This window comes from Stenella coeruleoalba (genome assembly GCF_951394435.1).
Source record: "Stenella coeruleoalba genome assembly, chromosome: 1".
NCBI classification, from domain to species: Eukaryota; Metazoa; Chordata; class Mammalia; order Artiodactyla; family Delphinidae; genus Stenella; species Stenella coeruleoalba.
Window position 1 is genome coordinate 28,638,509 of NC_137169.1, and position 27,955 is coordinate 28,666,463.

Here is a 27,955-nt window from a genome sequence, read left to right on the forward strand (position 1 = left end):
TTTTCTGAGGACAGAATCTTTCCTGCTATCCTAAGTGTCAGATAGGTATTATTGTAGAAAGAAATTCTGCACTAGGTCATAGTTCTTACTCTTGCCATTTGTCTAATAAGCATTTGACCTTGGTCAAATACTTAATATCCCTGAAACTGTTTCCTGATTTATAAAATGGCAGTAATACTTTACCTACCACTTTCTTATGAATCTTGTCAGGATCAAATTAGAAAATGTATGAGTGTGCTAAGTGCTTCACATGTATTATCTCATTTAATCTTCACACCAACCCTATATTGAAAGTGGTCGTTTTACAGATGAGAGAAACTGAAAAAATTTGCCTAAAATTCCATAGCTAGTAAGTAACAGAACTAGAACTGGAACCTGTAGAGCTGAGCTCTTAACCAGCACACTCTATTACTAATGTCCTTTGTGAACTACAAAATGCCACATAACTGTACAGTAGTGTGCTTAGTTTGCCAGATAGATTACTGACCAACCATTGCCCTTAACATCAGTAGTCTGGTCACCTCTTCTTATATGTAGCACACAAATCTTTGCTTCATTCTCCATTCCCTTCTCAAACTTTCCATTACTAATTTGTAGGTGTTGCTGACTAGACAAAGGTTTTATTTTTAGTGATTTCTCCTTCTAGGGGTTTCACGGACCAGCTGCGTAAGATTTCTAAAGATGCAGGGATGCCCATCCAGGGCCAGCCTTGCTTCTGCAAATACGCACAGGGGGCAGACAGCGTGGAGCCCATGTTCCGGCATCTCAAGAACACGTACTCTGGGCTACAGCTCATTATTGTCATCCTGCCAGGGAAGACACCAGTGTATGGTAAGGATATTGTATTAAGATTGCATTTTTCCTCAAGTACTCAGTCTTCCTTTTAGGGACTTAAACTGGAAGTCCAGTGGTTAAGACTCTGCACTCCCAGTGCAGAGGGTATGCGTTCAATCCCTGGTTGGGGATCTAAGATCCTGCTTACCACACGGCACGGCCAAGAAAAAAATATTCCTTTTAGAATTATGCTAACACATATCCTAAAACTATCAAACATTAAAATATATTTTATAGCTATAGTATTTAAAACCATGTATTGTTACTATAAAAAGACAAATCTGGAGAGCAAACTAAATAGTCTGAGACCCTGTGAAAAGAATTTCAGTAAAGGAAGCATTACAAAACAATGATTAAGGGAAGAATTATTTATTAAAAATGTCATTGAGATAACTTGAGTATCAGTATAATGTAGCAGTTAAAAGCACAGGCTCTGGAGTCAGACTGTGCTGCTTAATACCCAGGTTTTGCCAGGTATACTACCTGTGTGATACTACCTGAATTACTTAACCACACAAAGCCTGAGTTTCTTCATCTATGAAATTAGGATACTACAAATACCTAACCCGTAGAAGGTAGCTGTAAGGATTAAATAAATTTACATATGTAAACTGGGTCTATGATAGCACCTGTCATACAGTGAATGCTCAATAAATGTTAGCTATTATTATTGTAAACAAGTTAAAGTGTATGAGATTAATATGTTAAGTATAAATCATTGAAACATGGAAAAACACAAAGAAAGTATAATTTTCAAACTACTGAATGGAGTATAATTATTTAAGCTTAAAATGATAGAATTCACATAAGAAAATTTGTTAGATTTGACTGCATGAAAATTAAATTTTCCATACATCACAGGTGTCTAAAATTAAAAGGAAACCATAGAACGTGAAAAATATTTGCAGCAAATGGAGACAGCAAAGGGCTAGTTTATTATTAGTTAAAATATCCATATGGATCTGCTATTGCATTCAAAGGAAAAAATTTTTATATTCTCCTACATTAATGAGCAAATAATATAAACTAAAATTTCTCAAGAAAAAACAAGTAAATATTTGAGAAAATGTTGGTTTTCACCAATAAAGAAAAGTACAAATTAATAAAAGGAAAATTTTTATGCTACTAAATTAGCAAATATATTTAAATACTGTACTACCCAGTGATTGTGAGTATGCAGTGAATCTAGTATTTTAATATATTGCTGATGACAGTATAAATTGATAATATCCTTTCATCGAAAGTATAAAAATGTGCTTGCAGTCAACAGCTCAGTATTTCCCATTCCAAAAATATGTTCAAAGAAAAGAATTCATAATGTAGAAAAATCTCTATGCACAAAATTTTCATAATGATATCTATGACACTGAAAAACTACTAAGAACTGGTTTTAAACAGTAAGTTGTATGTTGGTGAAATAATATGCAGTGATTAAAAATAATGGTTATAAAATTTGAAAGATATTTTTTAAGTTGTGATAAAATACAGAAGGTGTTAAACTCAAAGAATTTGTAAATCAAGGTAAGAACAAACAACTGAAAAAGACAAAGGACATAAAAAAGAAATGCAAATGGTCAATTATCAATGCAAAGATGCTGAGCCTCATTAGTCATTAAAGAAATATGAACTAGAACAAATTATTTTTCACCAACAATGATAATACCCATTTTTGGCAAAGGCATGAATAAATGTACATTCTCATACACTGTTGATGGGAGAGAAAGTTGATATTACCATAGCCTCCAAGCTGATATTCTTGCCTTCATTCCCTCTAATTCACTTTCAGTGCATTTTCTACACTGCTTCCCTCAGTGATTCAGTGAGTGATTTTTCTAATTAATAGATTTTATTTTTTAGAACAGTTTTAGATTTACAGAAAAATGGAGCAGATAGTATAGAGAGTTCCTATATGCCTTCCTTCCCCTGTACACAGATTTCCCTTTTTTTTTTTTTTTTTTTTGCGTTACACGGGCCTCTCACTGTTGCGGCCTCTCCCATTGCGGAGCACAGGCTCCGGACGCGCAGGCTCAGCGGCCATGGCTCACGGGCCTAGTCACTCCGCGGCATGTGGGATCTTCCCGGACCGGGGCACAAACCCATGTCCCCTGCATCAGCAGGCGGACTCTCAACCACTGTGCCACCAGGGAAGCCCCAGTTTTCCCTATTTTTAACATTTTGTATTAGAGTGGTACATTTAATGAACCAGTATTGATAAATTATTATTAACATATTGTCCACAGTTTACATTAAAGTTTACTCTTTATGTGTACAGGTCTATGGGTTTTGACAAATCCATAATGTCACGTATCTACCAGGACAGTATCAAAGAATAGTTTCACTGCTCTAAAAATCCCCTGTGCTCCACTTACTCATCTCTCCCTCCATCTCCTCAAACCCCTGATAACCACTGGGCTTTTTATGTCTCTACAGTTTTACCTTTTCTAAAATGTTATATAGTTGGAGTCATATGGTATGTCCCCTTTTCTGATTGGCCACTTGCAGTTAGCAATATTTAAGATTCCACCATGTCTTTTTGTGGTTTGATAAAGCCATTTCTTTTTAATGCTGAATAATATTTAATATTGCATTGTGTGGTTGTACTACAGTTTGTTATACATGTACCTGTTGAGGGTCATCTTGATTGCTTCCAGTTTTGGGCATTTATGAATAATACTGCTCAAACATGCATGTGCAGGTTTTTGTGTGGACATAAGTTTCTAACTCAGTTTGGTACATAACCAGGAGCACAACTGCTGTATCAAATGATAAGACTGCCAAAAAGTGACTGTACCATTTTGTATTCCCATCAGCAGTGAATGAGAGTGCCTATTGCTCTACATCCTCCTCAGCATTTGGTATTGTCAGTTTTTTGGATTTTAGCAATTCTAATAGGCATGTAGTAGTATTTTATTGTAATTTTAATTTGTAGTTCGTTAATAACACAATATTGAGCACTGGACTTCCCTGGCAGTCCAGTGGTTAAGACTCTGCGCTTCCACTGCAGAGGGCACGGGTTCAACCCCTAGTTGGGGAACTGAGATCCTGCATAACTGTGCAGCTTGGCAAAAAAAAAAAATAGAGAGAGAGAAAGAGAGAGAGAGAGAGAGGGAGAGAGAGAGAGCACCTTTTCATGTGCTTATTTGCCATCTGTATAGCTTTGATGAAATGTCTGTTCCAATCTTTTGCTCATTTTTTAATTGATGTGTTTGTTTTCTTATTGTTCAGTTTTAAGAGTTCTTTGTATGTTTGGATACAGGTTTTTTATCAGATACCTATTTTGCAGATAATTTTCTCCTAGGCTGTGGCTTGTCTTTTTTTTTTGCGGTACGCGGGCCTCTCACTGCTGTGGCCTCTCCCGTTGTGGAGCACAGGCTCCGGACGCGCAGGCTCAGTGGCCATGGCTTATGGGCCTAGCCGCTCCGCGGCATGTGGGATCTTCCCGGACCGGGGCACGAACCTGCATCACCTGCATCAGCAGGCAGACTCTCAACCACTGTGCCACCAGGGAAGCCCTTGTCTTAAGTGTCTTTCATAGAGCACAAGTTTTAAATTTTAATGAAGTCCAAATTTTAATAAAGTCATCAATTTTTTTCTTTCACAGATCATTTTTGGTGTTATAGTCTAAGTTTTTATACTGTGTTATCTTCTAGTAGTTTTATAGTTTTCCTTTTTTACATATAGGTTTGTAATCCATTTTGACTAAACTTCTGTGAAAGGTGTAAGGTCTGTATCTAGATTTTTTTTTTCTTTTTTTGCATGTGGATTCCAATTGTTTCAGCACCATTTGTTGGAAAGATTATCTTTCTCCATGAAATTGCCTTTGCTACTCTGTGAATGATCGACTATATTTGTGTCAGTCTATTTCTGGACTCTATTTTGTTTCATTGGTCTGTCTGTCCATTCATTTGCTAAAACCACACTGTCTTGATTAATTTAGCTTTGTGATAAGTCTTGAAGTCAGATAATGTCAGTTCTCTGACTTTGTTCTTCTTCTTCCCTGTTGTATTAGCTAATAGGTCTTTTGCCTATCTATATAAACTTTAGAATCAGTTTGTCAATATCACAAAATAACTTGCTGAGACTTTTGTTGGGATTACATTGAATCTATAGATCAAGCTGGGAAGAATTGACATCTTAATGTTAAGTCTTCTATCCTTGAACATGGAATATCTCTTTGTTCAGAGCTTCTTTGATTTCTTTTATCAGAGTTTTATAGTTTTCCTCATTTAGATTTATATCTAAGTATATTGTTTTTTTCTTTTTCTACTATAAATGGTATTGTGTTTTTAATTTTAAATTCTAGTTCATTTTTAGTATTTAGGAATACAGGTGATTTTTGTATATTTATTTTGTATCCTGAAACCTTGCTATAGTCACTTATTAGTTCCAGGAAGCTTTTGTCAATTTTGGGGGGTTTTCTGCATAGGCAGTCATGTTCTCTATGAACAAAGACAGTTTTATTTTTTTCCTTCCCAGTCCGTATACTTTTATATCCTTTTCCTTGTGTTAGTAGGAATTCCAATACGATGTTGAATAGCAGTGGTGAGAGGAGACATTCTTGCATTGTTTCTGACTTTAGGGGGAAAACATCTAGTTTCTCAGCAGTAAACATGATGTTAGCTATAAGCTTTCTATAATTGTTATTTATCAAGTTGAGGAAGTTCCCCTCCAGTCCTAGGTTTTTTTGTTTGTTTCGTTGGGTTTTTTTGCGGTATGCGGGCCTCTCACTGTTGTGGCCTCTCTCGTTGCGGAGCACAGGCTCCGGACGCGCAGGCTCAGCGGCCATGGCTCACGGACCTAGCCGCTCCGCAGCATGTGGGATCTTCCCGTACCGGGGCACGAACCCGTGTCCCCTGCATCGGCAGGTGGACTCTCAGCCACTGCGCCACCAGGGAAGCCCTCCAGTCCTAGTTTTGCTGAGAGTTTTTATTATGAATGGATGATCGAGTTTGCAAAATGTCCTTTTCTGCATCTGTTGATATGATCATATGATTTTTCTTCTTTTTTTTCTCTTAATGTGATTAATTACTTTAATTGATTTTTGAAATGTTGAACCCAGCCTTGCGTGCCTGGGATAAATCCCACTTGGGGATGGTATATAATTCTTACACATTGTTGGATTGAATTTGCTAATATTTTGTTGAAGATTTTGCATCTGTGTTCATGAGAGAGATTGATCTGTAGTTTTCCTTTCTTGTAATGTCTTTTTCTGGTTTGGGTATTAGGGTATTTTGGCCTCAGAATCATGAGTATTTCCTCTGCTTCTGTTTTCTGGAAGAGATTGCAGAGAATTGGTTTCATTTGTTCCTTGAATGTTTGGTAGAATTCGCCAGTGAAACCATCTGGGCCTGGTACTTTCTTTTTTTGGAAAGTTGTTAATTATTGATTCAGTTTTTTTAATAGGTACACACCTATTCAGATTATCTATTTCTTCTGTGTGAGATTTGGTAGTGTCATTCAAGGAACTGGTCCACTTCATGTAAGTTAACAAATTTGTGGGCCTAAAGTTTTTCATAATATTCTTTTATTATCCTTTAAATGTCCTTGGGGCCAATGACCCTTTTTTCATTTCTGATATTAATAATTTGTGTTGTCTGTTTTATTCTTGATTAGTCTGGCTAGAGGTTAATGAATTTCTTTGAACTTTTCAGAGAACTAGCTTTTTGGTTTCCTTCATTTTCCTCTGTTGATTTCTTATTTTCAATTTCATTGATTTCTGCTCTAATTAAGATTTTTTTCCTTCTGCTTGTTCTAGGCCTATATTGTTCTTCTTTATCGTTCTAAGGTAGAAACATAGATTATTGATTTTAGATCTTTCTTCTCTGCATTCAGTGCCATAAATTTATCTCTTAAGTACTGTGCATCACACTAATTTTGGTAAGTTGTATTTCATTTTCATTTAGTTTAAAATATTTTTAAATTTCTCAAGACTTTTTCTTTAATCCATGTCTCATAGAATTATATTGTTTAATATATAGATATTTTGGGATTTCCTGGCTATCTTTCCATTATTGATTTCTAGTTTAATTCCACTGTGGTCTGGGACCATACTTTGTATGATTTCTGTTCTTTCAAATTTGTTAAAGTGTGTTTTAGGACTATAATGTGGTCTTCCTTAATGAATGTTACATGTGAGCTTGAGAAGAATGTGTATTCTGCTGTTATTGAATGAAGTATTTTATAAATGACTCTTAGAATCAGTTGATTGATGGTACTGTTCAAGTCAGCTATTGAATATACACTTATCTTCTGCCTGCTGGATCTGTCAGTTACTGATGAAAGTACATTGAAGTCTCCACTATAATAGTGGATTTGTTTGTTTCTCCTTACAATTCTATCAGTTTTTGCCTCACTTGTTTTGGCATTCTTTTCTTAGCTGCATACATGTTAAAGATTGTCCTGTCTTCTTGAAGAATTGACACTTTTATTATTATGTAATACCCCTCTTTATCCCTGTTAATCTTCCTAGTTCTGAAATCTACTTTGTGTGAAAAAATACAGCAACTTCAGTTTTCTTTTTCTTGGTGTTAGCATGGTATATCTTTCTGTATCACTTTATTTTAGAATTGGTTTCTTGTAGGCAACATGTAGTTTGGGTCTTTTTTTTTTTTTGGTTGCGGTGGGTCTTAGTTGCAGCAGGCAGGCTCCTTAGTTGTGGCACTCAGGCTCCTTAGTTGTGGCATGTGAATTCTTAGTTGCGGCATGCGAGTGGGATCTAGTTCCCTGACCAGGGATCGAACCCAGGCCCCCTGCATTGGGAGCGTGGAGTCTTAACCACTGTGCCACCAAGGAAGTCCCTGGGTCTTATATTTTATCTTCCCCTCTTTTTCTCCATTTTATGTTTTTTTTAAAATAAATTTATCTATTTTTGGCTGCATTGGGTCTTCGTTGCTGCACGTGGGCTTTCTCTAGTTGTGGCAAGCGGGGATACTCTTTGTTGCGGTGCGCGGGCTTCTCATTGCGGTGGCTTCTCTTGTTGCGGAGCACAGGCTCTAGGCGCGCAGGCTTCAGTAGTTGTAGCACGCAGGCTCAGTAGTTGTGGCTCGCAGGCTCTAGAGTGCAGGCCCAGCAGTTGTGGCGCACAGGCTTTGTTGCTCCGCGACTTGTGGGATCTTCCTGGACCAGGGCTTAAACCCATGTCCCCTGCGTTGGCAGGCAGATTCTTAACCACTGCGCCACCAGGGAAGCCCCTCCTTTTTATGGTTTTAAATGAGCATTTTATATTATTCCATTTTCTCTCTTACATCAATTATACTTTTTTTTTTTTTTTACTTTTAATGGTTTCCCTAGAGTTTGCAGTATACACTTACAACTAATCTGAATTTGCTTTCGATAATTCTGTACCACTTCACCGATAGTGTAGATACCTTAGAACAAAGTATTCCCAATTCCTCCCTCCCCCTTACAATATTTCTGTCATTCATTTCACCTATCCATAAGTTGTAACCACACAATATACTGTTGCTATTATTATTTTGAACAGTATCTCTTAGTTCAGTTAAGAATAAGAAAGTAAAAGATTTTATTTTACTTTTATTTATTCCTTCTCTGACCTTTTTTTTATATATAGATCTGGACTTCCGACCTGTATACTTTTCCTTCTTTCTGAAAAATGTCTTTTATCATTTCTTTCAAGGCAAGTCTACTGTCAACAGATTCCCTTAGTTTTTATTTGTCATATTTCCCCTTCACTTTTTAAAAAATTATTTGCTTATGTTTACTTATAAATCAAATTATCTACTCACATAGTTTCAAGTGTTAAATCATTCTGGAATTCTTATTTTCAAAAACAGCACCTTTATAGCTGTCATCCCATTTGTTTTTTTCATAGAAAAACTCTTTCATCATCTGCCACTTTTTAAATTTAATTTTTGTTTATTGAGTGCTGCTGCCTGTATTTCAGTTTCTTCTGTAGTCCTGCCCTGTTTTGCCAGAACCTTGGGACCTCTACATTTGTCTCATGTTGGTGTAGGTGATGCCTTCTATAAATCAGTCACTTGGTGTCATTTTTTTTTTTTTGGCCGCGCTGCGTGACATGCGGGCTTTTAGTTCCCCCACCAGGAATTGAACCCCTTGCAGTGGAAGCGCAGAGTCTTAACCACTGGACCACCAGGGAAGTCCCAGGTGCCAAATTTTGATTGTAGTCTTCATTCCTTCTGAGGTACTGTTTTCATAGGAGTGTTCCTGAATTAACTTTTTTTTTTTTTTTTTTTTTTTTGCGGTACACAGGCCTCTCACTGCTGTGGCCTCTCCTGTTGCGGAGCACAGGCTCCGGACGCGCAGGCTCAGCAGCCATGGCTCACTGTCCCAGCCGCTCCGCAGCATGTGGGATCTTCCCAGACCGGGGCACGAACCCGTGTCCCCTGCATCGGCAGGCGGACTCTCAACCACTGTGCCACCAGGGAAGCCCCTGAATTAACTATTTTTAAACAAGTTTTTGTGTATATGTGTGATAAAATATACATAACATAAAATTTACCATTTTAACCACCTTAAAGTACACAGTTCACTGGCATTAAGTATATTCACAGCATTGTGCAACCATAACTACTGTCCATTTCCAGAACTTTTTCATCATCTCAAACAGAAACTCTGTACCCATTAAATAGTAACACCCCATTCCCCTACCCACCAACACCTGGTAGCCTCTATTCTACTTTCTGTCTCTATGAATTTACCTATTCTAGTAACTTATATAAATGGAATCATATAATACTTATCCCTTTGTTTCTGGCTTATTTCACTTAGGGTAATGTCCTCAAGGTTTATCTATGTTGTAGTATGTATCAGAATTTTCTTCCCCTTTTTTGTTGTAAAATATACTAATATATAAAACAATAATTTACCATTTTAACAAGTATACAGTTCAGTGACATTAAGTACATTCAGTGTTGTACAACCAGCACCACCATCCATCTCCAGAACTTTTTCATCATCCTTAACTGAAACTCAGCACTAACTCCCCATCTCCCCTCCCTCAACCCCTAGAAACCTATATTCTACTTTCTGTCTCTATGAATTTGACTGAATAAATCATATAGTATTTGTCCTTTTGTGACTGTTTATCTCATTAAGCATAATGTCCTTAAGGTTTATCCATATTATAGTATGTATCAGAATTTTCTTCCTTTTTAAGGGTGAATAATATTCCATTGTATGTATATACACGTTTTGTTTATCTATTCATCTGTCAATGGGTACTTGGATTAGTTCCACCTTTGGGCTATTGTGAATAATGCTGCTTTGAACATGAATATACAGCTCTCTGTTCCAGTCCTTCCTTTCACTTTTCTTGGGTATATTACCAGAAGTGAAATTGCTGGATTATATAATTCTGTTTTAGTTTTTTGAGCAATTGCCTTACTGTTTTGTACAGAGCCTGCACCATTTTGCATTCCTATCAGCAGTGTACAAGGTTCCAGTTTCTCCACGTTCTTGCCAATATTTATGTATTTTAGCCATCCTATTGGGTGTGAAGTAGTATCTCTTTATGGTTTTCATTTGCATTTTCCTAATGATTAGTGATGTGGAACATCTTTTCGTGTGTTTACTGAACATTTGTAGATCTTCTTTGGAGAAATGTCTATTCAAGTCCTATGGTCATTTTTATTTGGATTGTTTGGGTTTTTTCTTATTGAGTTATAGGAGTTAGTGTGTGTGGGTTTTTTGTACATGTTGTTTTGTTTTGCTGGTTGGTTGGTTGGTTTGTGGCCACACTGCACAGCTTGTGGAATCTTAGTTCCCCAACCAGGGATTGAACCCAGGCCCTTGGCGGTGAGAGTGTGGAGTCCTAACCACGAGTCCACCAGGGAATTCCCAGGAGTCAGTGTTTAATTGTTCCTGCAGTTAATGGCTTCATCAGCTTCTGCTTCTAATAAGCTGATCTTGGCTGTGATTCTTTGTATTCACCTGTTTTGGGGGTGGCAGTTTTCTCTTATGGATCTAAGACTAAGACAAGTCATTGATTTTCAGTCATTGATTTTTTGTTGTTGTTGTGAAGATGGAAATGATGACTTCTAATCTTTTGTGTGTTGGTGCTATAGTTAATGTCCAGAATGGTATTTTTAAGTACAAATCTGATTTTATCCCCTTCCCTATCACCCCCACTTCAGTAGTTCTTCATTTAACAATTGGTAAAATTGATATTTAAGATTATCTTCCAAAGGTTTGCATGTTCTAATCTGTGACTTTTTTTTTTTAATAAATTTATTTATTTTTTATTTTTGGCTGAGTTGGGTCTTCGTTGCTGCACACAGGCTTTCTCTAGTTGTGGCAAGCGGGGGCTACTCTTTATTGCAATGCATGAGCTTCTCATTGCGGTGGCTTCTCCTGTTGCGAAGCATGGGCTCTAGGCGCGCAGGCTTCAGTAGCTCTGGCACGAGGGCTCGGTAGTTGTGGCTCAGGGCTCTAGAGCTCAGGCTCAGTAGTTGTGGCACACAGGCTTAGTTGCTCCGCAGCATGTGGGATCTTCCCAGACCAGGGCTTGAAGCCATGTCCCCTGAACTGGCAGGTGGATTCTTAACCACTGCGCCACCAGGGAAGCCCCTAATCCATGACTTCTTACCTCTTCAGAATTCAGCTCACTTTATGCTTGTTTTTCCCCACAGAAACTCTTTGTTTATCCTCTTCCTTCTACCTGTATTGCTTCTCATAATCCATCTTCCACCCTTTACCAAGTAAACACACATTCTTTTGAATTTTATTTCAGACATCCCTTCCTTGGGGAAGCTTTGCCTGACCTCCCTGACAAGGTCAAATTCTCTCACTTTTAATATCTTACAGCACCTTGTTACCACTCCTTTATGTTGTTTCACAGTTACAATGTTAAATTTGAAGTTATTTAATTAATGGCTATTTCTCTGACTAGACTATAAGCTCTGTGAGGGCAAGAACAATGTCTCTCTTGACTTAACATTGTATATCCAGAGCTTCGCACAGTACTAGCATGTATTAGGTGGCTCATTAAATATTTGTTGAATGAATTAATAAACCTTTTTAGAGGGCAAATTTTCAGTATCTATAAAAATGTTAAGTATATATATCTCTGATCCCTCGATCCTACCTGTAGAAATTTATCCTGAAGCTATAGTTATACAACCAAATGAAAGTTAAATATACAAGGATGTTATTCATAGCATTGTTTGAAATAATGGAAACCTGGAAAAAGTTAAAAATATGTCGGTGTATGAGTAGTGGTTAGATACCTTATGACATTTAAAAACAAAGTAACTGCTGTTGTTATAAATAATAAGGGCATCTATATATTGGCATTCAGAACATACTATATTATTAAGTGAATATGACAAGTTACACAATAGAGTGTATAGTATATTCTCAATTTTTGTTTAAAAGTGTTTTCCATATGTTATATATAAGAAGTTATGGGGCTTCCCTGGTGGCGCAGTGGTTGAGCGTCCGCCTGCCGATGCAGGGGACATGGGTTCGTGCCCCGGTCCGGGAGGATCCCACATGCCGCGGAGCAGCTGGGCCCATGAACCATGGCCGCTGGGCCTGCACGTCCGGAGCCTGTGCTCCGCAACGGGAGAGGCCACAACAGTGAGAGGCCCGCGTACTGCAAAAAAAAAAAAAAAAGGAAGAAGTTATGGACACCAAACTCTTTATGGTAGTTACAATGGCAGAGAGGGGGAGAGGAACAGGAAACAGGATAAGGAAAGGAACAGGATAAAAACCTTTATACAGTAATACCTCTATATTTCTAAATTAAAGTTTAGAGAATCGGATTGAAAGCTATAAGTATACTGTGATTATAACTGCATTAAAATAATGCAAATGAGAACCTTATTGGAAGAGAGTACAATTAAATACTAATAAGGGTTTATGTATGATATTTTTCTCTGGTTTTTCGGTTATTGTGGTTATACTATTTTTGTGAAGACAAAAGTATGCTTCCTTATATATGAAGAAAACAACTGGAAAAAATTATCACTAAATACTTAAGCTAATCTTCAAGGCAGTAAGTATACTTTATTTTTTAGGATTATTTTTCATATTTTATAGTTGTATATTGTAGAACACAGTTTTCACAAATGCTGGAAACAGTTCATTCAAAAGATCTAGTTTAGGGCTTCCCTGGTGGCGCAGTGGTTGAGAGTCCACCTGCCGATGCAGGGGACACGGGTTCGTGCCCTGGTCCAGGAAGATCCCACATGCCGCAGAGCGGCTAGGCCCATAAGCCATGGCCGCTGAGCCAGCATGTCCGGAGCCTGTGCTCCGCAACGAGAGAGGCCACGACAGTGAGAGGCCCACATAACGCAAAAAAAAAAAAAAAAAAAAAAAGATCTAGTTTAAAAAAAAAGATCTAGTTTATTTTAATTGGCTAGATATCAAGTTAAAACATTTAAGATAGACAGTATATTACTAATTGCACTCTTTTTTTTTTTTAATTTTGGCCGCGCTCGGTCTTCATTGCAGCGTGAGGGCTTCTCTAGTTGTGGCCTGCAGACGCAGGCTCCAGAGCACATGGGCTCAGTAGTTGCGGCGCACAGGATTAGTTGCCCCACAGCATGTGGGATCTTAGTTCCTCCACCAGGGATCGAACCTCCGTCCCTGCATTGGAAGGCGTATTCTTAACCACTGGACCACCAGGGAAGTCCCACTAATTGCACTCTTGAATGCCCTCAAAACTCTGCACATTTGTATAATCAAATAAGGCAGTATAGGGAATTCCCTGGCGGTCCAGTGGTTAGGATCCGCGCTCTCACTGCAGAGGGCTCGGGTTCAGTCCCCAGTCAGGGAATTAAAATCCCACAAGCTGCGCAGCATGGCTGAAAAAAAAAAAAAGGCAGTATACTTTAAATTTTAATAGCATTGTTTCAGTATTGGTATAAGTTTTGGTATCCTGTAATACAGTGATGTATTTCACAAGGGGAAACATACATAGCAGCTTAATTTTCAGTAAAATTTGCCTTTTTATAACCAGAGGTATCTGTATTTGTTCCACAGCGGAGGTGAAACGTGTTGGAGATACACTTTTGGGTATGGCTACACAGTGTGTTCAAGTCAAGAATGTAATAAAAACATCCCCTCAAACTCTCTCAAACCTGTGCCTAAAGATAAATGTTAAACTTGGAGGGATCAATAATATTCTTGTACCTCATCAAAGGTAAGATAAGCTAATCACCTAATGAAATATTAATTTTTCTCTGTATTGCCATATCTAACACCTGTGTAAGAGACAGCTTTGTTGATTCCTGCCAAGGAAAATAAGTAGACATTTTGGCAAAAACTTAAGAGTTTTGATTGGCAAAATTTACAAGATTTCTTTATGAAAAATCCCCTCCCATCTCCATTTTCATTTAGTGTGCAAAGTACCTCATCCCTGGCTAGAAAGTATTGAGGATTTTATTTATTTTTCACTGGAGAGCCCAGCTTGAAGAACTTTCTCATTGTTTGGTAGTCATCTTGAAGCTGGTGTCATGAGGCAACTCACTCACCTAGAAAGTGAGGGAAGCCTTTCTTCCCTCCTTTAGGGGCTTTGGGTGGAGTTGGATGGGGGGGGCATGTCAATTAAATAAATCAATTAAGGAAGCCATATCAACTCCTGGTGGAGTCAGTGGGACAACAGATGTTACTGTTATATCACCATCATGTCTAAGAGCTCTTAGGAAGTATGACACGTAATGACCTAGAAATAGGGTGCTGGGGAAGAGGCTGTTATTTGGAGAATTGAACAACAGGTTTCCTTTTAATAGTTGAAGCAACTAGGGCTCTAAAAAATTAAATATCTTGTTGACACAGAAGCTCTTTTTTTCCTGTTTTTCCATACTGCCTCTATTTCCCATCCCTATTAAATATGAGATTCATAAATGACATGAATATAGAATTTTATCAACAACTCCAAGAGCTAAGAGTCATTTGAATCTTAAAGGATACAGTTTTAAAATAAAATGAAGTGCTAGCTACTTTATGACTATTAAATGTATGTTACTCAAATTTTATACTTTTGGTCAGAGGCGGGGGAGTAGTAGAGTCCCATAATCCCTTCCAATGTGGTTTAATGATTCTTTATCTCCTTGAGAGATTACATTGGCTTAAAATGTAAGTAGGTTAAAGAATTATTGATACAAATCAGTGGATTAATATGAAGAAGTTTATCATTTTATGCCTATTAAGAATGCTAGCAGCAGTTGACCTTTGCAACCACCAGCACCGCTGCTTAAGGCAGAAAACTGCTCTGAATACTTCTCTTACTAGAGATTCATGATTTAAGAGAATAAAGCTGTCAGTAGTTCAAGCCTATGAAGTTGTCTGTAACGGACCTCCTCTGTGCTATGCCAGCAACTTGCAGTTGTGTTGCAGTAGTGTGAAATAGGTAAAAGAATAATGAAAAAAATGATCTAACTCTTTTTAAAACTGTGTTTAAGACCTTCTGTGTTCCAGCAACCAGTGATCTTTTTGGGAGCAGATGTCACTCATCCACCAGCTGGTGATGGGAAGAAGCCTTCTATTGCTGCTGTGAGTATCTTTAGACAGGTTTATCTTATCTAAAGTTTAGACAAAGATCAACATTTTGGTTTTAACTTTTTGAATTTTAATTACATTTTCTTTGAAACCAACTTTTATAAATATAAAGTTTAAAAAATATGTTTATAAAGTTTTATAAATATATATATCTATATGTAGATCTATGCAGAGCCAACTTTCAAATGTTCTTTGGGTTTTTTAAAAGAATGATTATTCTCTGGTTTGGAGGCTGCAAGTTCTGTATATATCTATTAAATGAAGTTTATTAATTATATTACTCAACTCTTCTGTATCCTACTTTAATTTGTCTGTTTGACCTCTCCATGGTTGTATATTTTCAGTTACCTTTTGTAATTCAGAGTTTGTTTATGTATTTCAGTAGTGTCTTTGTTACAGAAAGATGCATTACATATAAGTTTGCTGGATTGCATTTTTTTCAGTATAAAATATCTCATCTTTGTCCAGTTTTATACTTTGCACTTGAATTCTTTATTACTGCTCCTCTTACTTTTAACATCTGCCTGTTCTGTCTTTTGCCCACCTTTATATTTGTAACCTTTCTGTGTCAGTTCAAAAGTGTATTTCTTATAAATTTCATAAAGCCAGATGATATTTTACCCAACTTGAAAATTGCTTGACACACCATTGTAGAGCAATTATACTCCAATAAAGATGTTGAAAAAAAGAAAGAAAGAAAGAAAATTGCTTGATTTTAACAAATGCCAACATTTTGAAAATGTCAACATATTTTAGGCATACTTGATAAATTTCAGAAATTAAACTGTAAGACTTTTTATATATTTTTTCTATCATTCATTATAATCTTTACTTTTAAAAATCTGATAAATCTTAATCTTTCCTTGAAAATGATAGTAATATTAAATTTTTCACTGATTTTTCCAAAGCTCTTTTCATTAATGAAGAAAATTGACTTTTATCTATTAATAAATTATATTTCCTTGTATTCTTAATGTTATGCATAAATTGTGTACATTTCAAGTGTCCTAGAGGTAGTATTGAGCAATCTCTGATATTCATTAAAATATTCCTAGAGAAGATAAAATAATACAAAATTTCTAAAGACTTACTTTGGATTTGCTATTTTAGGGTTGTTTTCCAAGGAAGTTTAAGCACATTTAAATTCTTTTGGACTTCTAGGTTGTCATTGTCCTTTTTTGCTAAATCCATTTCTACCAAATATTCACTTTCTTTTATAATTATCAGAGGTCTTGTAAACAGAATTTGATTATTTTTGCTATATATCTTCTATTCCCAAGAACTTAAAGACTAGTGTGAGAAACAATGTAAGTAATAAATGCCATATAGTATAATAGATACTACCATGATAGTGATGTAAATTAAAATTGCAAAAATCTGGTGTGTTGAGGAATTCCAAATGCAGGGAATTGGAATGTAGCATAGCAGACTGTGAGGCTTGTAAGATTTTGTAAGGCTTATTTTGCCATCAGAGGGGGTATGGATTTATTTTTAGCAGTGGAAAAGAAATGGTCAGGTTCCTTTTTTTTTTTTTTTTTTTTTTTTACTTAGAGAAGATTTAAAAAAGCAGATACAATTCCATGTACCTAAAGAAGTAGACAAGTTGTAGCTCACTTTTTAAAAAACTCTTGGTTATTTTCTAATCTGACCTAAGACTGAAGAGAAATGTAAGAATTTTCCATATCTTGGTTTCTAATAAGATGTTTAAATTACTGACAGGAATTTAGGTACTCTTTTGAAATAGTGTGGTTTTATTTATTTATGTTTTAATTGATATATAATTGACATATAACATTATTTTAGTTTCAGGTGTATAACATAATTTGATATTCATATATATTGTGAAATGATCACTACAATAAGTCTAGTTAACATCTGTCACCATACATAGTTACAAAAGTTTTTTCTTATGGGGAGAACTTTTTTTTTTTTTTTTTTGGCTGCTCCGGGTCTTAGTTGTGGCACACAGGATCTTTCCTGGTGGCTCGTGGGCTCAGAGTGCGTGGGCTCTGTAGTTGCAGCGTGAGGGCTCTCTAGTTGTGGCACCCAGGCTTAGTTGCCCCAAGGCATGTTGGGATCTTAGTTCCCTGACCAGGGATCAAACTGGCGTCCCCTGAATTGCAAGTGCTGAGAACTTTTAAGATTTACTCTCTTAGCAATTTTCAAATATGCAGTACAGTATTAACTATAGTCACCATGCTGTACGTTACATCCCCATGGCTTATTTATTTTACATCTGGAAGTTTGTACCTTTTGAGCCATTTCACCCATACCCCACCCCTCTGGCAACCACCAGTCTGTTCTCTATATCTGTGAAATCAGTTGGGATTTTTTGTTTGTTTTTTGTTTTTAGATTCCACATATAAGTGGCATCATATAGTATTTGTCTGACTTATTTCACTTAACATAATGCCCTCAGGGTTCGTTCATGTTGTCACAAATGGCAAGATTTCATTCTTTTTTATGGCCAAATGATATTCTATTGTATGTATATGCCACATTTTCTTTATTCATTCATCCATCAATGGACACTTAGGTTGTTTCCACGTCTTGGCTGTGTAAATAATGCTGCAGTGAACATGGAGGTGCAGAGGTCCATTTTTGAAGCATGACTTTGTTATAGATACTACCCTGGAAGAAAGAGAAGCTGGAGGTAGAATAACCAGCTGGTTCTTGGCCCAGGCTCTGATCACTGATGTGTGAACACTTTTAAATATTCTGGTTCCAGTGATCATGCTTCAGTAGATCTATGAGTGACTACAGTCAAGGAGAACTTGTAAGTTCATGCTTCAGAGTTCCCTCTGCTCCAATCACATAACAATATTAAGAGACAGAGAGAAAAAATTAAGATAGCTGCTCTCAAAACCAAGATTTAAAATTTATGAAGCATAAGAGTTTTTAAGGTAATGCCAAAGTCATCTTGAATATGGCTTCTGGGATAGTTTGCTAAACTGTAAGAGCTATAAAGAGAAATCAAGAGTTTGAATGGACCTTTTTTATTTATCTCCTTCCTCTATGTACATCTCTTTGTCTTTCTATCCTTACTAATATTTAGGTTTACCAGCAACATCTGTAAATTAGAGCCAAATTGTTAAATATAAAGTACAGCCTACTTATGGGAAAATAGTTTTTGACCCTAGACTGTGTCTTTTATTTTGTTCTTCACTGGAATTATCTATTTTTATTACTTTCAAAATGAACTGTGATAAATAGTTAAGGTTATAATAAAATACAAATTTAAATGAAATCCTTTTTTTTTTCAACTTTTTTATGGTAAAATTCATATTCATATAGTTTTGAATACCTTAATTTCTATGTTTTCTTTACTTTTTTCAACCTAGGTTGTAGGTAGTATGGATGCCCACCCAAGCAGATACTGTGCTACAGTAAGAGTTCAGAGACCCCGACAGGAGATCATCCAGGACCTTGCCTCCATGGTCCGAGAACTTCTCATTCAGTTTTATAAGTCAACTCGGTTCAAACCTACTCGTATCATCTTTTATCGGGATGGTGTTTCAGAGGGACAGTTTAGGCAGGTTGGTTGCCTGGGATTCTCATCATACTGTGGTTAAATCAGATACTGTGTTTATAATATGGTGTCCAGTTCTGAAGTTAGGAGCCTTAATTGAGAGTTCTAAAGTCAAATTTTGATACTTCCTTAGATTTTCCCTTTTAAAATATTTACTGGATATGTAAGCCTTGATCGCTAAGACCATGCTCTGATAATAGTTAAAATGGAATAGAGAAGTATAATTAGCTGTGAGGTGATGAATTTAAGAAATTCTAAGTCTAAATCATTGTCTTACTTTGAAGTATGTATAGGAGAACAACTGACTAGATCAAGTCTTTCCATTTCATCTTCTCTAGGTATTATATTATGAACTACTAGCAATTCGAGAAGCCTGCATCAGTTTGGAGAAAGACTATCAACCTGGAATAACTTACATTGTAGTTCAGAAGAGACATCACACTCGATTATTTTGTGCTGATAGGACTGAAAGGGTAATCTTACATTTATTGTAATACTACTATAAGCAAAGGTTATCTAACATAGTTCATAGAGCACTTAACAAAGGCTCTCTGCCAACAGCAGAGTTTCTGATATATAGTAGTAGGTTACAGCAAAGCAGATTGATTATGAGTATAGGAGCATCAAAATAAGTTAATTTTTAACTTTCTAGAATTTCTAGTAACACTCCAAATGTTCAAAATCCCATTATACTTTTTTGTTGTTGTGAAGAAACTCATAGTTTTAAAATTGTTCTTTTTATTCATATTTTCCTTAAATGTTCAGAAGAAAAAAGGTATGTTCTATTTTTTAAATATCTTGTAAAAATTAATTTTACAAGCTAGGGACATTCTAGAGTGATTAGTGAAAATTCATGCAAACTAACTTTCATTTTCAGTGCTCTGCCCCCATCCTGTAAACCTTAGAGCAGAGAAATCTGAGGAGTACAAGGGTCAGAGTCCCCTTGGGAAAGGGGATCAATAGAAAAGACTGAAAAAGAAAGGAGTGTGTCTTGTCTTTGGTACATATTTGGTCTTTGATTACACTGGTTGTGTAGCTTTGGGCAAGTAACTTAACATCTCTGTGCCAGTTTCTTTCTGAGCAAGGCTTGGATAATATTAATATTTGCCTTATTTGGGTTTTTGAAAGGGTTTTTTTTAAATTAAAATGTGTAATGTACTTAGAACGGTGCTTAGGCACACGCTAAGCACTCAGTGGAGGTTACCTAGTTGTAGAGTGTTGATAATGGTGGTAGTGATAGAGAAAAAGAGGGCATAATAGCAGGCACTGTTCTGGATATTTTTTATAAATTTAGCTCATTTAACCCTCACAAACAACACTATGAGGTACTTATTATTATCCCCATTTTTCACAGTAGGAAACTGTGGCACGTGGAGGTTAAATTGGTAGAGCTAGGACTCAAAATAGGCAATCTGGCTCCAGCGTACTCTTAATCACTGTCCTATACCACATCTCTAATAGCAGTAATGATAGTTTTATTTTGGCCTCCGTGTTGTTAAAGGCCTGTGCCCCAAATTACATTTCTGTACCTAGAAAACCAAAGGTTTCTTCAAAAGTTAGATCAGGAAAACCTAAGTTAGATTTAATGATTTCTTGCAACTGATGTTTAATTGTGCCTTTCCTTCATTTGTTTGCTTCTCTTTCATCTTTGCTCTAAATCTACTAATCATAATAGATGAGAGATAATTCTAAATGAGGAAATAGGCACAGAGAGGAAAATACTGTGCCCTAGATTTCATGACTAGAAACTGGTGGAGCTCTGATATGAACCCAGGCATTCTGCCGCCTCTCTAAAGAGAATAAAGCTTTTAAATATATATTAATTAGGAGATTTGTGTGTTAAGAATAGGCATAACTTAGTAGTTTATGAACTGTTTTCTTTATTTTGTGATTTGGTGAAGCTAGCTGGTTGGTCCACACAGATATAACTCTAGCCACCACCTGGTAACAGTCCCTCACACAGCAGAAATAATGTCTGAGTCAGTAAAAGAGTCTCTGATTTGTTAGCCTTCTAAACCTCGACTTACAATTAATGAGTTTAAATATGTTAGGGATAAGGAGGTAGAGGTAAGTATGTATATGCATTTAAAGTGTTTTATTAGGAGACTTTCATTATCAGGAGTTTCGAACTTTTTCATTTACATCATGTATTACTCAGAGAAAATCATGGTGTCTGTTTTCTTACAAGATGTTGAAACTGCTAATATAAAATAAAAGAAATAGGGCCTTTGCAGTCATTTCCATGTTTGACTCTCAGTTCTGCCCTTTATTGTATGCTATTGGGCGAGTTATTTTGTATTCCTGAGCTGTAGATTCCCCCCAGACAAATGGGAATAATACCTAACTTGCAGGATTATGAGGATTAGAAATAACGTATGTAAAGTACCTGGCATATAAATGGTTAACAAATGGTGACTCTAGTTGATGCTGTGGTCAGCATTCTTTCCCTCTAAAAATATAGGGTTCTCTGAGAAAAATGCTAATTTTCATAAAACTGCACATTCAAGAGTACCTGCTCTGCACAGACATCATAAATTGGAGCACTAAACGTAACTTTTTTTAAAAAATTTTTTTAAGTTTTCTACCTGTATTACGATCAACTACCAGCTAAGCATCAGTAGAAACTAATAACTTTGTTATCAGCTTTCACTTTCAGCAACATTTAAGAATAGGAACTAGGACTAGAATAAGGTCTGCTCTTAATGGCTGCTTAAGTAATATTTCAAGCCGAAAATAGTGAAACATGGGATCAGCCTATGTATTTATATCTTTTTAAAAGTGCTTTCAGACACATTCTTTACCTTTGTCTTGTTTGTTTAAACTTTGACCAAACAATCTAGGTCGGAAGAAGTGGCAATATCCCAGCTGGAACAACAGTTGATACAGACATTACACACCCATATGAGTTTGACTTTTACCTCTGTAGCCATGCTGGAATACAGGTAAGCCTATACTTTGGGTGAAATATTTTTATTCAGGAACTTCTATTCTTAGGCATATTTTTTAAATCTCAGAAAAGAGAGAAAGAAATATTCTTCTCTACACGTCAGATTGTTTCCACGTGAAATTAGAATGAAACTTTCAGTAACTAAATCATATCCCCTTTTTCACCTTGAGAGGGACTTATTTCTACGAAAGTACCAGAATATAAGTGTTTTAATAGAAGGCATCTCCCTAAACTATGTCCTTAATTTAATGCAAAACTTCAAAAAAATCTAAAATACCTGATTGTTCCTTTGATATATTCTTTTTGATAATAATACTTCATAGAAAACTTTGACACTTACTGGCAGATATTGAGCATGTGAAAGAGTTTAGTTGTAGAATTACAGCTTTAAGTTTCAGTTAAATAATTCTAAGTCTTTTCTTATTTTTCAGAAAATCTTTTTGTTAATTTGTTAGCTGTACTTAGTAAAACATAAGCTGTAATTGAGTGCTTCTCAAACTTTCCAGCAGCAGAGAGTGAATCCACATTCGCAGGATACCTGAGAGAATGTAGCCCAAAACTATTTTAGTTTACTTGCCATTGATTAAAATAGAAATTTCAGGAAGATGTAGCTAACTGTATATCTGAATCTTAAAGCTTTATATGTCCCACATACACTAACCACAGTTTCACTCTTAGGGCTTTAAAATTATTGTCCTACTCATTTATATATGTTCTTATAACTGCTTCTGTTTACAGTCAATGTGGTACATTTTCATGGTGGGTGGTAACAGCAAAACAAAGTTAAAAGTACCTTCTGAGATAAAATCTATTATCATTCGAGTACATATTTTAACCTTAAGTTTCTCTCCATGTATCCCAAGGAACCCTACTGCTATGACTTTTTAGTTAATATAATGGAGGGGGAAAAAAGGTTCTCTATTCACGTAAATTTTAGAAATGCTGGTCAAACATTGTTTTTTTACTCTAGAACTTTTGGATACCATTGATATGCAAATGGTTGTTATGAATTTTCAGGACAGGACTATTTCTCTAATGTATTTAACCAGAAACTTTAGGGACCAGTATTTTGGGGGGACACCAAATTGAAACTTTGCTCTAGTCAGCAAATAACCAGGAATATTTCACAGGGACTTTCTGGGCTTTCTTTAGTTGCAGTGAGTGAGGGCTACTCTTCCTTGCAGTGTGCGGGCTTCTCATTGCCATGGCTTCTCTTGTTGCAGAGCACAGCCTCTAGGCATGCAGGCTTCAGTAGTTGCAGCATGCAAGCTCAGTAGTTGCAGCACATGGGCCCTAGAGTGCACAAGCTTCAGTAGTTGCAGCACATGGGCTCAGTAGTTGTGGCACACAGGCTCTAGGGTGCACGGGCTACAGTAGTTGTGGCACACGGGCTCAGTAGTTGTGGCTCACGGGCTCTAGAGCACAGACTCAGTAGTTGTGGCACACAGGCTTAGTTGCTCCATGGCATGTGGGATCTTCCCAGACTGGGGATCGAACCCATGTCCCCTGCATTGGCGGGCAGATTCTTAACCACTGTGCCACCAGGGAAGTCCCCAAAGACCGTTCTTTACATGTCTTCCCAGCTTTATTAGACTTTTTAACTTCTCTGAGATCAAAAGGAGGAGTCTTATATTTTAACAGCTAAAATTAAAATCGAATCATTCCTAACCAGTATGAGATAATTTTTTTGTATCACTACTTTTAACTTTACCAGTGAACAACAGATCCTTTAACAACATTTTGGCCAAATTCTGTAACTTCTTGACATTTATGTTGGTCATATTGGTGTTTACAGCTTAGTTCCATTTCCTCCCCTCCCCATTTTATTTTGAGATAAAATTCCCATTCATTTTTAAAACTTAAATTTACAAATAAAATTAAAGCTTGGCTTTTCCCTTCTACTCTCCACCTGCCCAAGACAGGCTCTAGAGCTTTGGTCCTAGTGTTTTGAGTAGGGGAGGGGACCATGGCTTGCCTCCGAAATACCTCCTTCCCCTCCTCCTTCTAGGACTCTAACTCATCTGGTACTGCTGACTGCCAGAATGTCAGTAATGGGGAGATGACAGAAGTCTTTCTCTAGTCCGTTCTGATTCTTTCTAATCCCTTAGCCTCCATGGAGCTGAGAACCCTCAAAGGGCAGCAGTGTCCTTCTTTAGCCCCATCTGTGGTATAGACCCCAGCCCCTTCTTTAGGTTAGATATCGCATTGCATGGCTCCATGGCCCCTCCTTCTCTACTCAACTTCATTTTTTTAGACTCCCAGAACTGCTTCCAAGAGCTCTCATCGCTCTAGCTGTATGGAGTTGGGAGAGTGGGCCTGTGGACTCTGAACTCAGGAATAATCCAGTTGGGGAATGAGATGGGATAGTCTCTCCCTTTCTAACAGGCTCTCATCTTTACAACTCATTCTCTTGGAGTGCCCCTTACATGTCTTTAGCGGAGAGAGAGTGCCTTTCCTCACAACTGAAATTCTGTATTTTCACAAAACTCTCAATCTCTTCCTATATTGAGAGGATGGGGGTAAGGTGAGAAGAGGCCAGAGCCCGGGATTTGATGGTAAGACCTGTCCTGAACTGTCTCCTCTCGGTGAGCCCTTGAAGGGAGGGTAGCTGACTCCAAAGGTTGGTAGCTCTTTAGAATGTAAGATGCTTAGCACCTTTAGTCCCCTGCTTTGGACCTTAGTTGAAATTCTAGGACAGCAGGGAAAAAAAATCCTACTTACCATACTGTTAGAAACACATTAACCAGGTGGAGCATGTGACCCCTCTGACCTACCAAAGGAAATTCTTCTGAAGACATAAATGTACCTGTTGAGGAGTGGGCAGCGTCCTAAATTATAACTTCCTAATATGAATCTCCCAAACTTCGAAGGTGTCCTTCACTGTGATTTAACATTCCTTTGACTCCACTTTAATTAGCTCTCTCTACCATTTTCTTTGGGTTCCTAACTTGGTCTTTTGCCCCAACACTCAGTACGTGACCCCTTCCTTTTTTCTCACTAAGAAATTACATTGTCAGTCATGCCTACTTTCTTCTCTCCTTTCCCACAGGAAAAAGGGTCAACCTGTAGAACTGTTCTCATTCGCTCTTGCCTGCCTTAAGTTGGCATTAGTTCACCAGTTACCCTCTTTCGTATATCTTCAGTCTCCTTTAAGCTTCTGATTCCATTCCCTTAGCTTATAGTTATCCCTGTCCTAAAATACAGTTCCTTGCTCCTGCTGTTCTCCTTTAAGGTACTGTCTTTCTACCATTTGTCACCAAACTGTTGGTAAAAGGATAGCCTAAACACACTCACTAAAATGGCTAAAATTAAAAGACAAACAGTATAAAGGATATAGAGCAACTGGAACTCTTATACTCTCCTGGTAGATGTGTAAATTAATGTGAACATTTTTTAAAATTGGCTGGCATTATCTACTAAACTTAAATATACGTATGCTCTATGACCAGGATTTCCACTCCAAGATAGCCAACAGAAATGCATATCTATGTTCACCAAAAGATAGTATGTTAATATTCATAGTAACACTGGTCATAATGGTCAATACAAAAACTATCAGTACAAACAGTTCAAATGCCCATGATCAGTAGATTGGATAAATAACTATACAAATGTGATTTATACAACAGTAAGAATGATACAACAGTGTGTATGAATTTCACAATGTCAAATCAAAGAAGCTAGACCCAAAGGGTACATACATTATAAACTTCAAAAACAAGCAAAACTAATCTATGATGTTAAAAGTCAGGTTACAGGGAGCAGGGTGGCAGGTAGGGTAGTGACCCTGAGAGGGCACAAAGGGGCTTTGTGGTTGCAGTTAACATTTAGTTTCTTGATTTGGGTGCTGGTTTCATGGGTATATTCTCTTTGTGAAAAATTCATCAGTCTACATGTATGGTACATGAATTTTTCTCTATATATATTTACTTCTATAAAAGGTTTACCTTAAGAACAAAAAAGACTACACTTATTTCCTCTTCAACTTATAGCAAACTGCCTTCTGCCCCACCGTTATTTCTCCTTGATCTCTGTAACTTCTGACGCTGTTATAATCATGCACTCATCAAAACCGTCTACCATTTGGCTTCCACTACACATGTTATCCTACCTGTCATCTTACCCTTATGTTTTTTCTAGGTTTCGTTCTTCTACCCACTTTTTTTTTTTTTTTTTTGGTGCGGTACGTGGGCCTCTCACTGTTGTGGTCTCTCCCGTTGCGGAGCACAGACTCCGGACGCACTGGCAGGCTCAGCGGCCATGGCTCACGGGCCCAGCCGCTCTGCGGCACGTGGGATCCTCCCAGACCGGGGCACGAACCCGTGTCCCCTGCATCGGCAGGCGGACTCTCAACCACTGCGCCACCAGGGAAGCCCCATTTCACGTTTTTTTTGCTTTTTTCTTTTTTGCGGTACGCGGGCCTCTCACTGTTGTGGCCTCTCCCGTTGCGGAGCACAGGCTCTGGACGCGCAGGCTCAGCGGCCATGGCTCACGGGCCCAGCCGCTCTGCGGCACGTGGGATCCTCCCAGACCGGGGCACGAACCCGTGTCCCCTGCATCGGCAGGCGGACTCTCAACCACTGCGCCACCAGGGAAGCCCCATTTCACGTTTTTTTTGCTTTTTTCTTTTTTGCGGTACGCGGGCCTCTCACTGTTGTGGCCTCTCCCGTTGCGGAGCACAGGCTCTGGACGCGCAGGCTCAGCGGCCATGGCTCACGGGCCCAGCCGCTCTGCGGCACGTGGGATCCTCCCGGACCGGGGCACGAACCCGTGTCCCCTGCATCGGCAGGCGGACTCTCAACCACTGCGCCACCAGGGAAGCCCCCACCCACCTTTTGAAATTTTAAGTTCAGGGAATTCCCTGGCGGTCCAGTGGTTAGGACTCAGCTCTTTTACTGCCGTGGGCCTGGGTTCAGTCCCTGGTCAGGGAACTAAGATCCTGCAGGCTGTGCAGCACAGCCAAAAAGAAAAAAAATTTAAGTTCAAGTAATATTTATGACTTTGAAATCTCTTTTTACAGATACAACTTTTCTCCTGATTTCCAGATCTTGAAGTTATTTTTGATTGTACCCTCTCACCTGCCACCCTTATCTAATGGAATCCCTGAACTCTACAGAATCTATCTTCTTAGTCTAAGACCTATCTCTTATTCTTTTTTTTCTTTTTTGGCTGTGTTGGGTCTTCGTTGCTGTGCGTGGGCTTTCTCTACTTGTGGCGAGCGGGGGCCACTCCTTGTTGCAGTGCACGGGCTTCTCATTGTCATGGCTTCTCTTGTGCAGCGTGGGCTCTAGGTGCGCGGGCTCAATAGTTGTGGCTCACGGGCTGTAGTGCGTAGCCTCAGTAGTTGTGGCGCACAGGCTTAGTTGCTCCGTGGCATGTGGGATCTTCCCGGACCAGGGCTCGAACCCATGCCCCCTGCATTGGCAAGTGGATTCTTAACCACTGTGCCACCAGGGAAGCCCCTATCTCTTATCCTTATCCTCACCTCCCCTGCTTAGTTCAAGTTCTCATTATTACTTTCCTATCCTGGGTGCCCTCATTTAGTCTGTTCTCATTAGATTAATTAAAACAGGTAAGATCCGGACTTCCCTGGGAGGAGGTAGGATTTGGTAGTAATTTGAACTTTATCCCCAAAATCTTGCACAGTGTCTGAAAAATGATAAATATTTGCTAACGTACGAGCTAACCTGTCTCTTTTCTCCTTTACCACTGCCATTTTCATACTTCATACATTCATCATCTCATACCAGCACTAGTGCACCAGCCTCCTAATTGCTCCCCTTGCTTTTAGTCTCTTCCTGTTTTCTTTTCTTTTTTTCCCATGGGGGGGGTGGTGGTGGTGGTGTTTATTTAAAGTAAAAACAAAAAACAGTTCACCCATTTCTCCCACCCCTGCCTCTGGCAACCACCAATCTGTTCTCTGTATCTTTGACCATGCTTTTTAAATTATTTTTCATTCATTCATTTTGATTCCAGATATATGGCATTTGTCTTTCTCTGTCTGACTTATTTTACTTAGCATAATGTCCATATATATATATATCATAATTTCTTTATTTATCCATCAATGGACACTTAGGTTGTTTCCATGTCTTAGCTATTGCAAATATTGCTGCAATGAACATAGTGGTGCATACTTTTTGAATTAGTGTTTTTGTTTTCTT

General features: G+C 37.8%; 1 protein-coding gene across 8 annotated transcripts in view; it reads left to right on the top strand.

Moving 5' to 3' along the window:
- Positions 1 to 27,955, top strand: part of AGO3 (argonaute RISC catalytic component 3) — a 118,077-nt gene that overhangs the window by 80,766 nt on the left and 9,356 nt on the right. For all 8 annotated transcript variants that reach the window (XM_079917244.1, XM_079917245.1, XM_079917246.1 and 5 more), the window contains 6 exons: positions 647 to 831; positions 13,798 to 13,957; positions 15,219 to 15,309; positions 18,657 to 18,851; positions 19,183 to 19,317; positions 21,685 to 21,786. In XM_079917244.1, the coding sequence (XP_079773370.1) occupies positions 647 to 831; positions 13,798 to 13,957; positions 15,219 to 15,309; positions 18,657 to 18,851; positions 19,183 to 19,317; positions 21,685 to 21,786 (868 nt within the window). The remainder of the gene's footprint in view (positions 1 to 646; positions 832 to 13,797; positions 13,958 to 15,218; positions 15,310 to 18,656; positions 18,852 to 19,182; positions 19,318 to 21,684; positions 21,787 to 27,955) is intronic.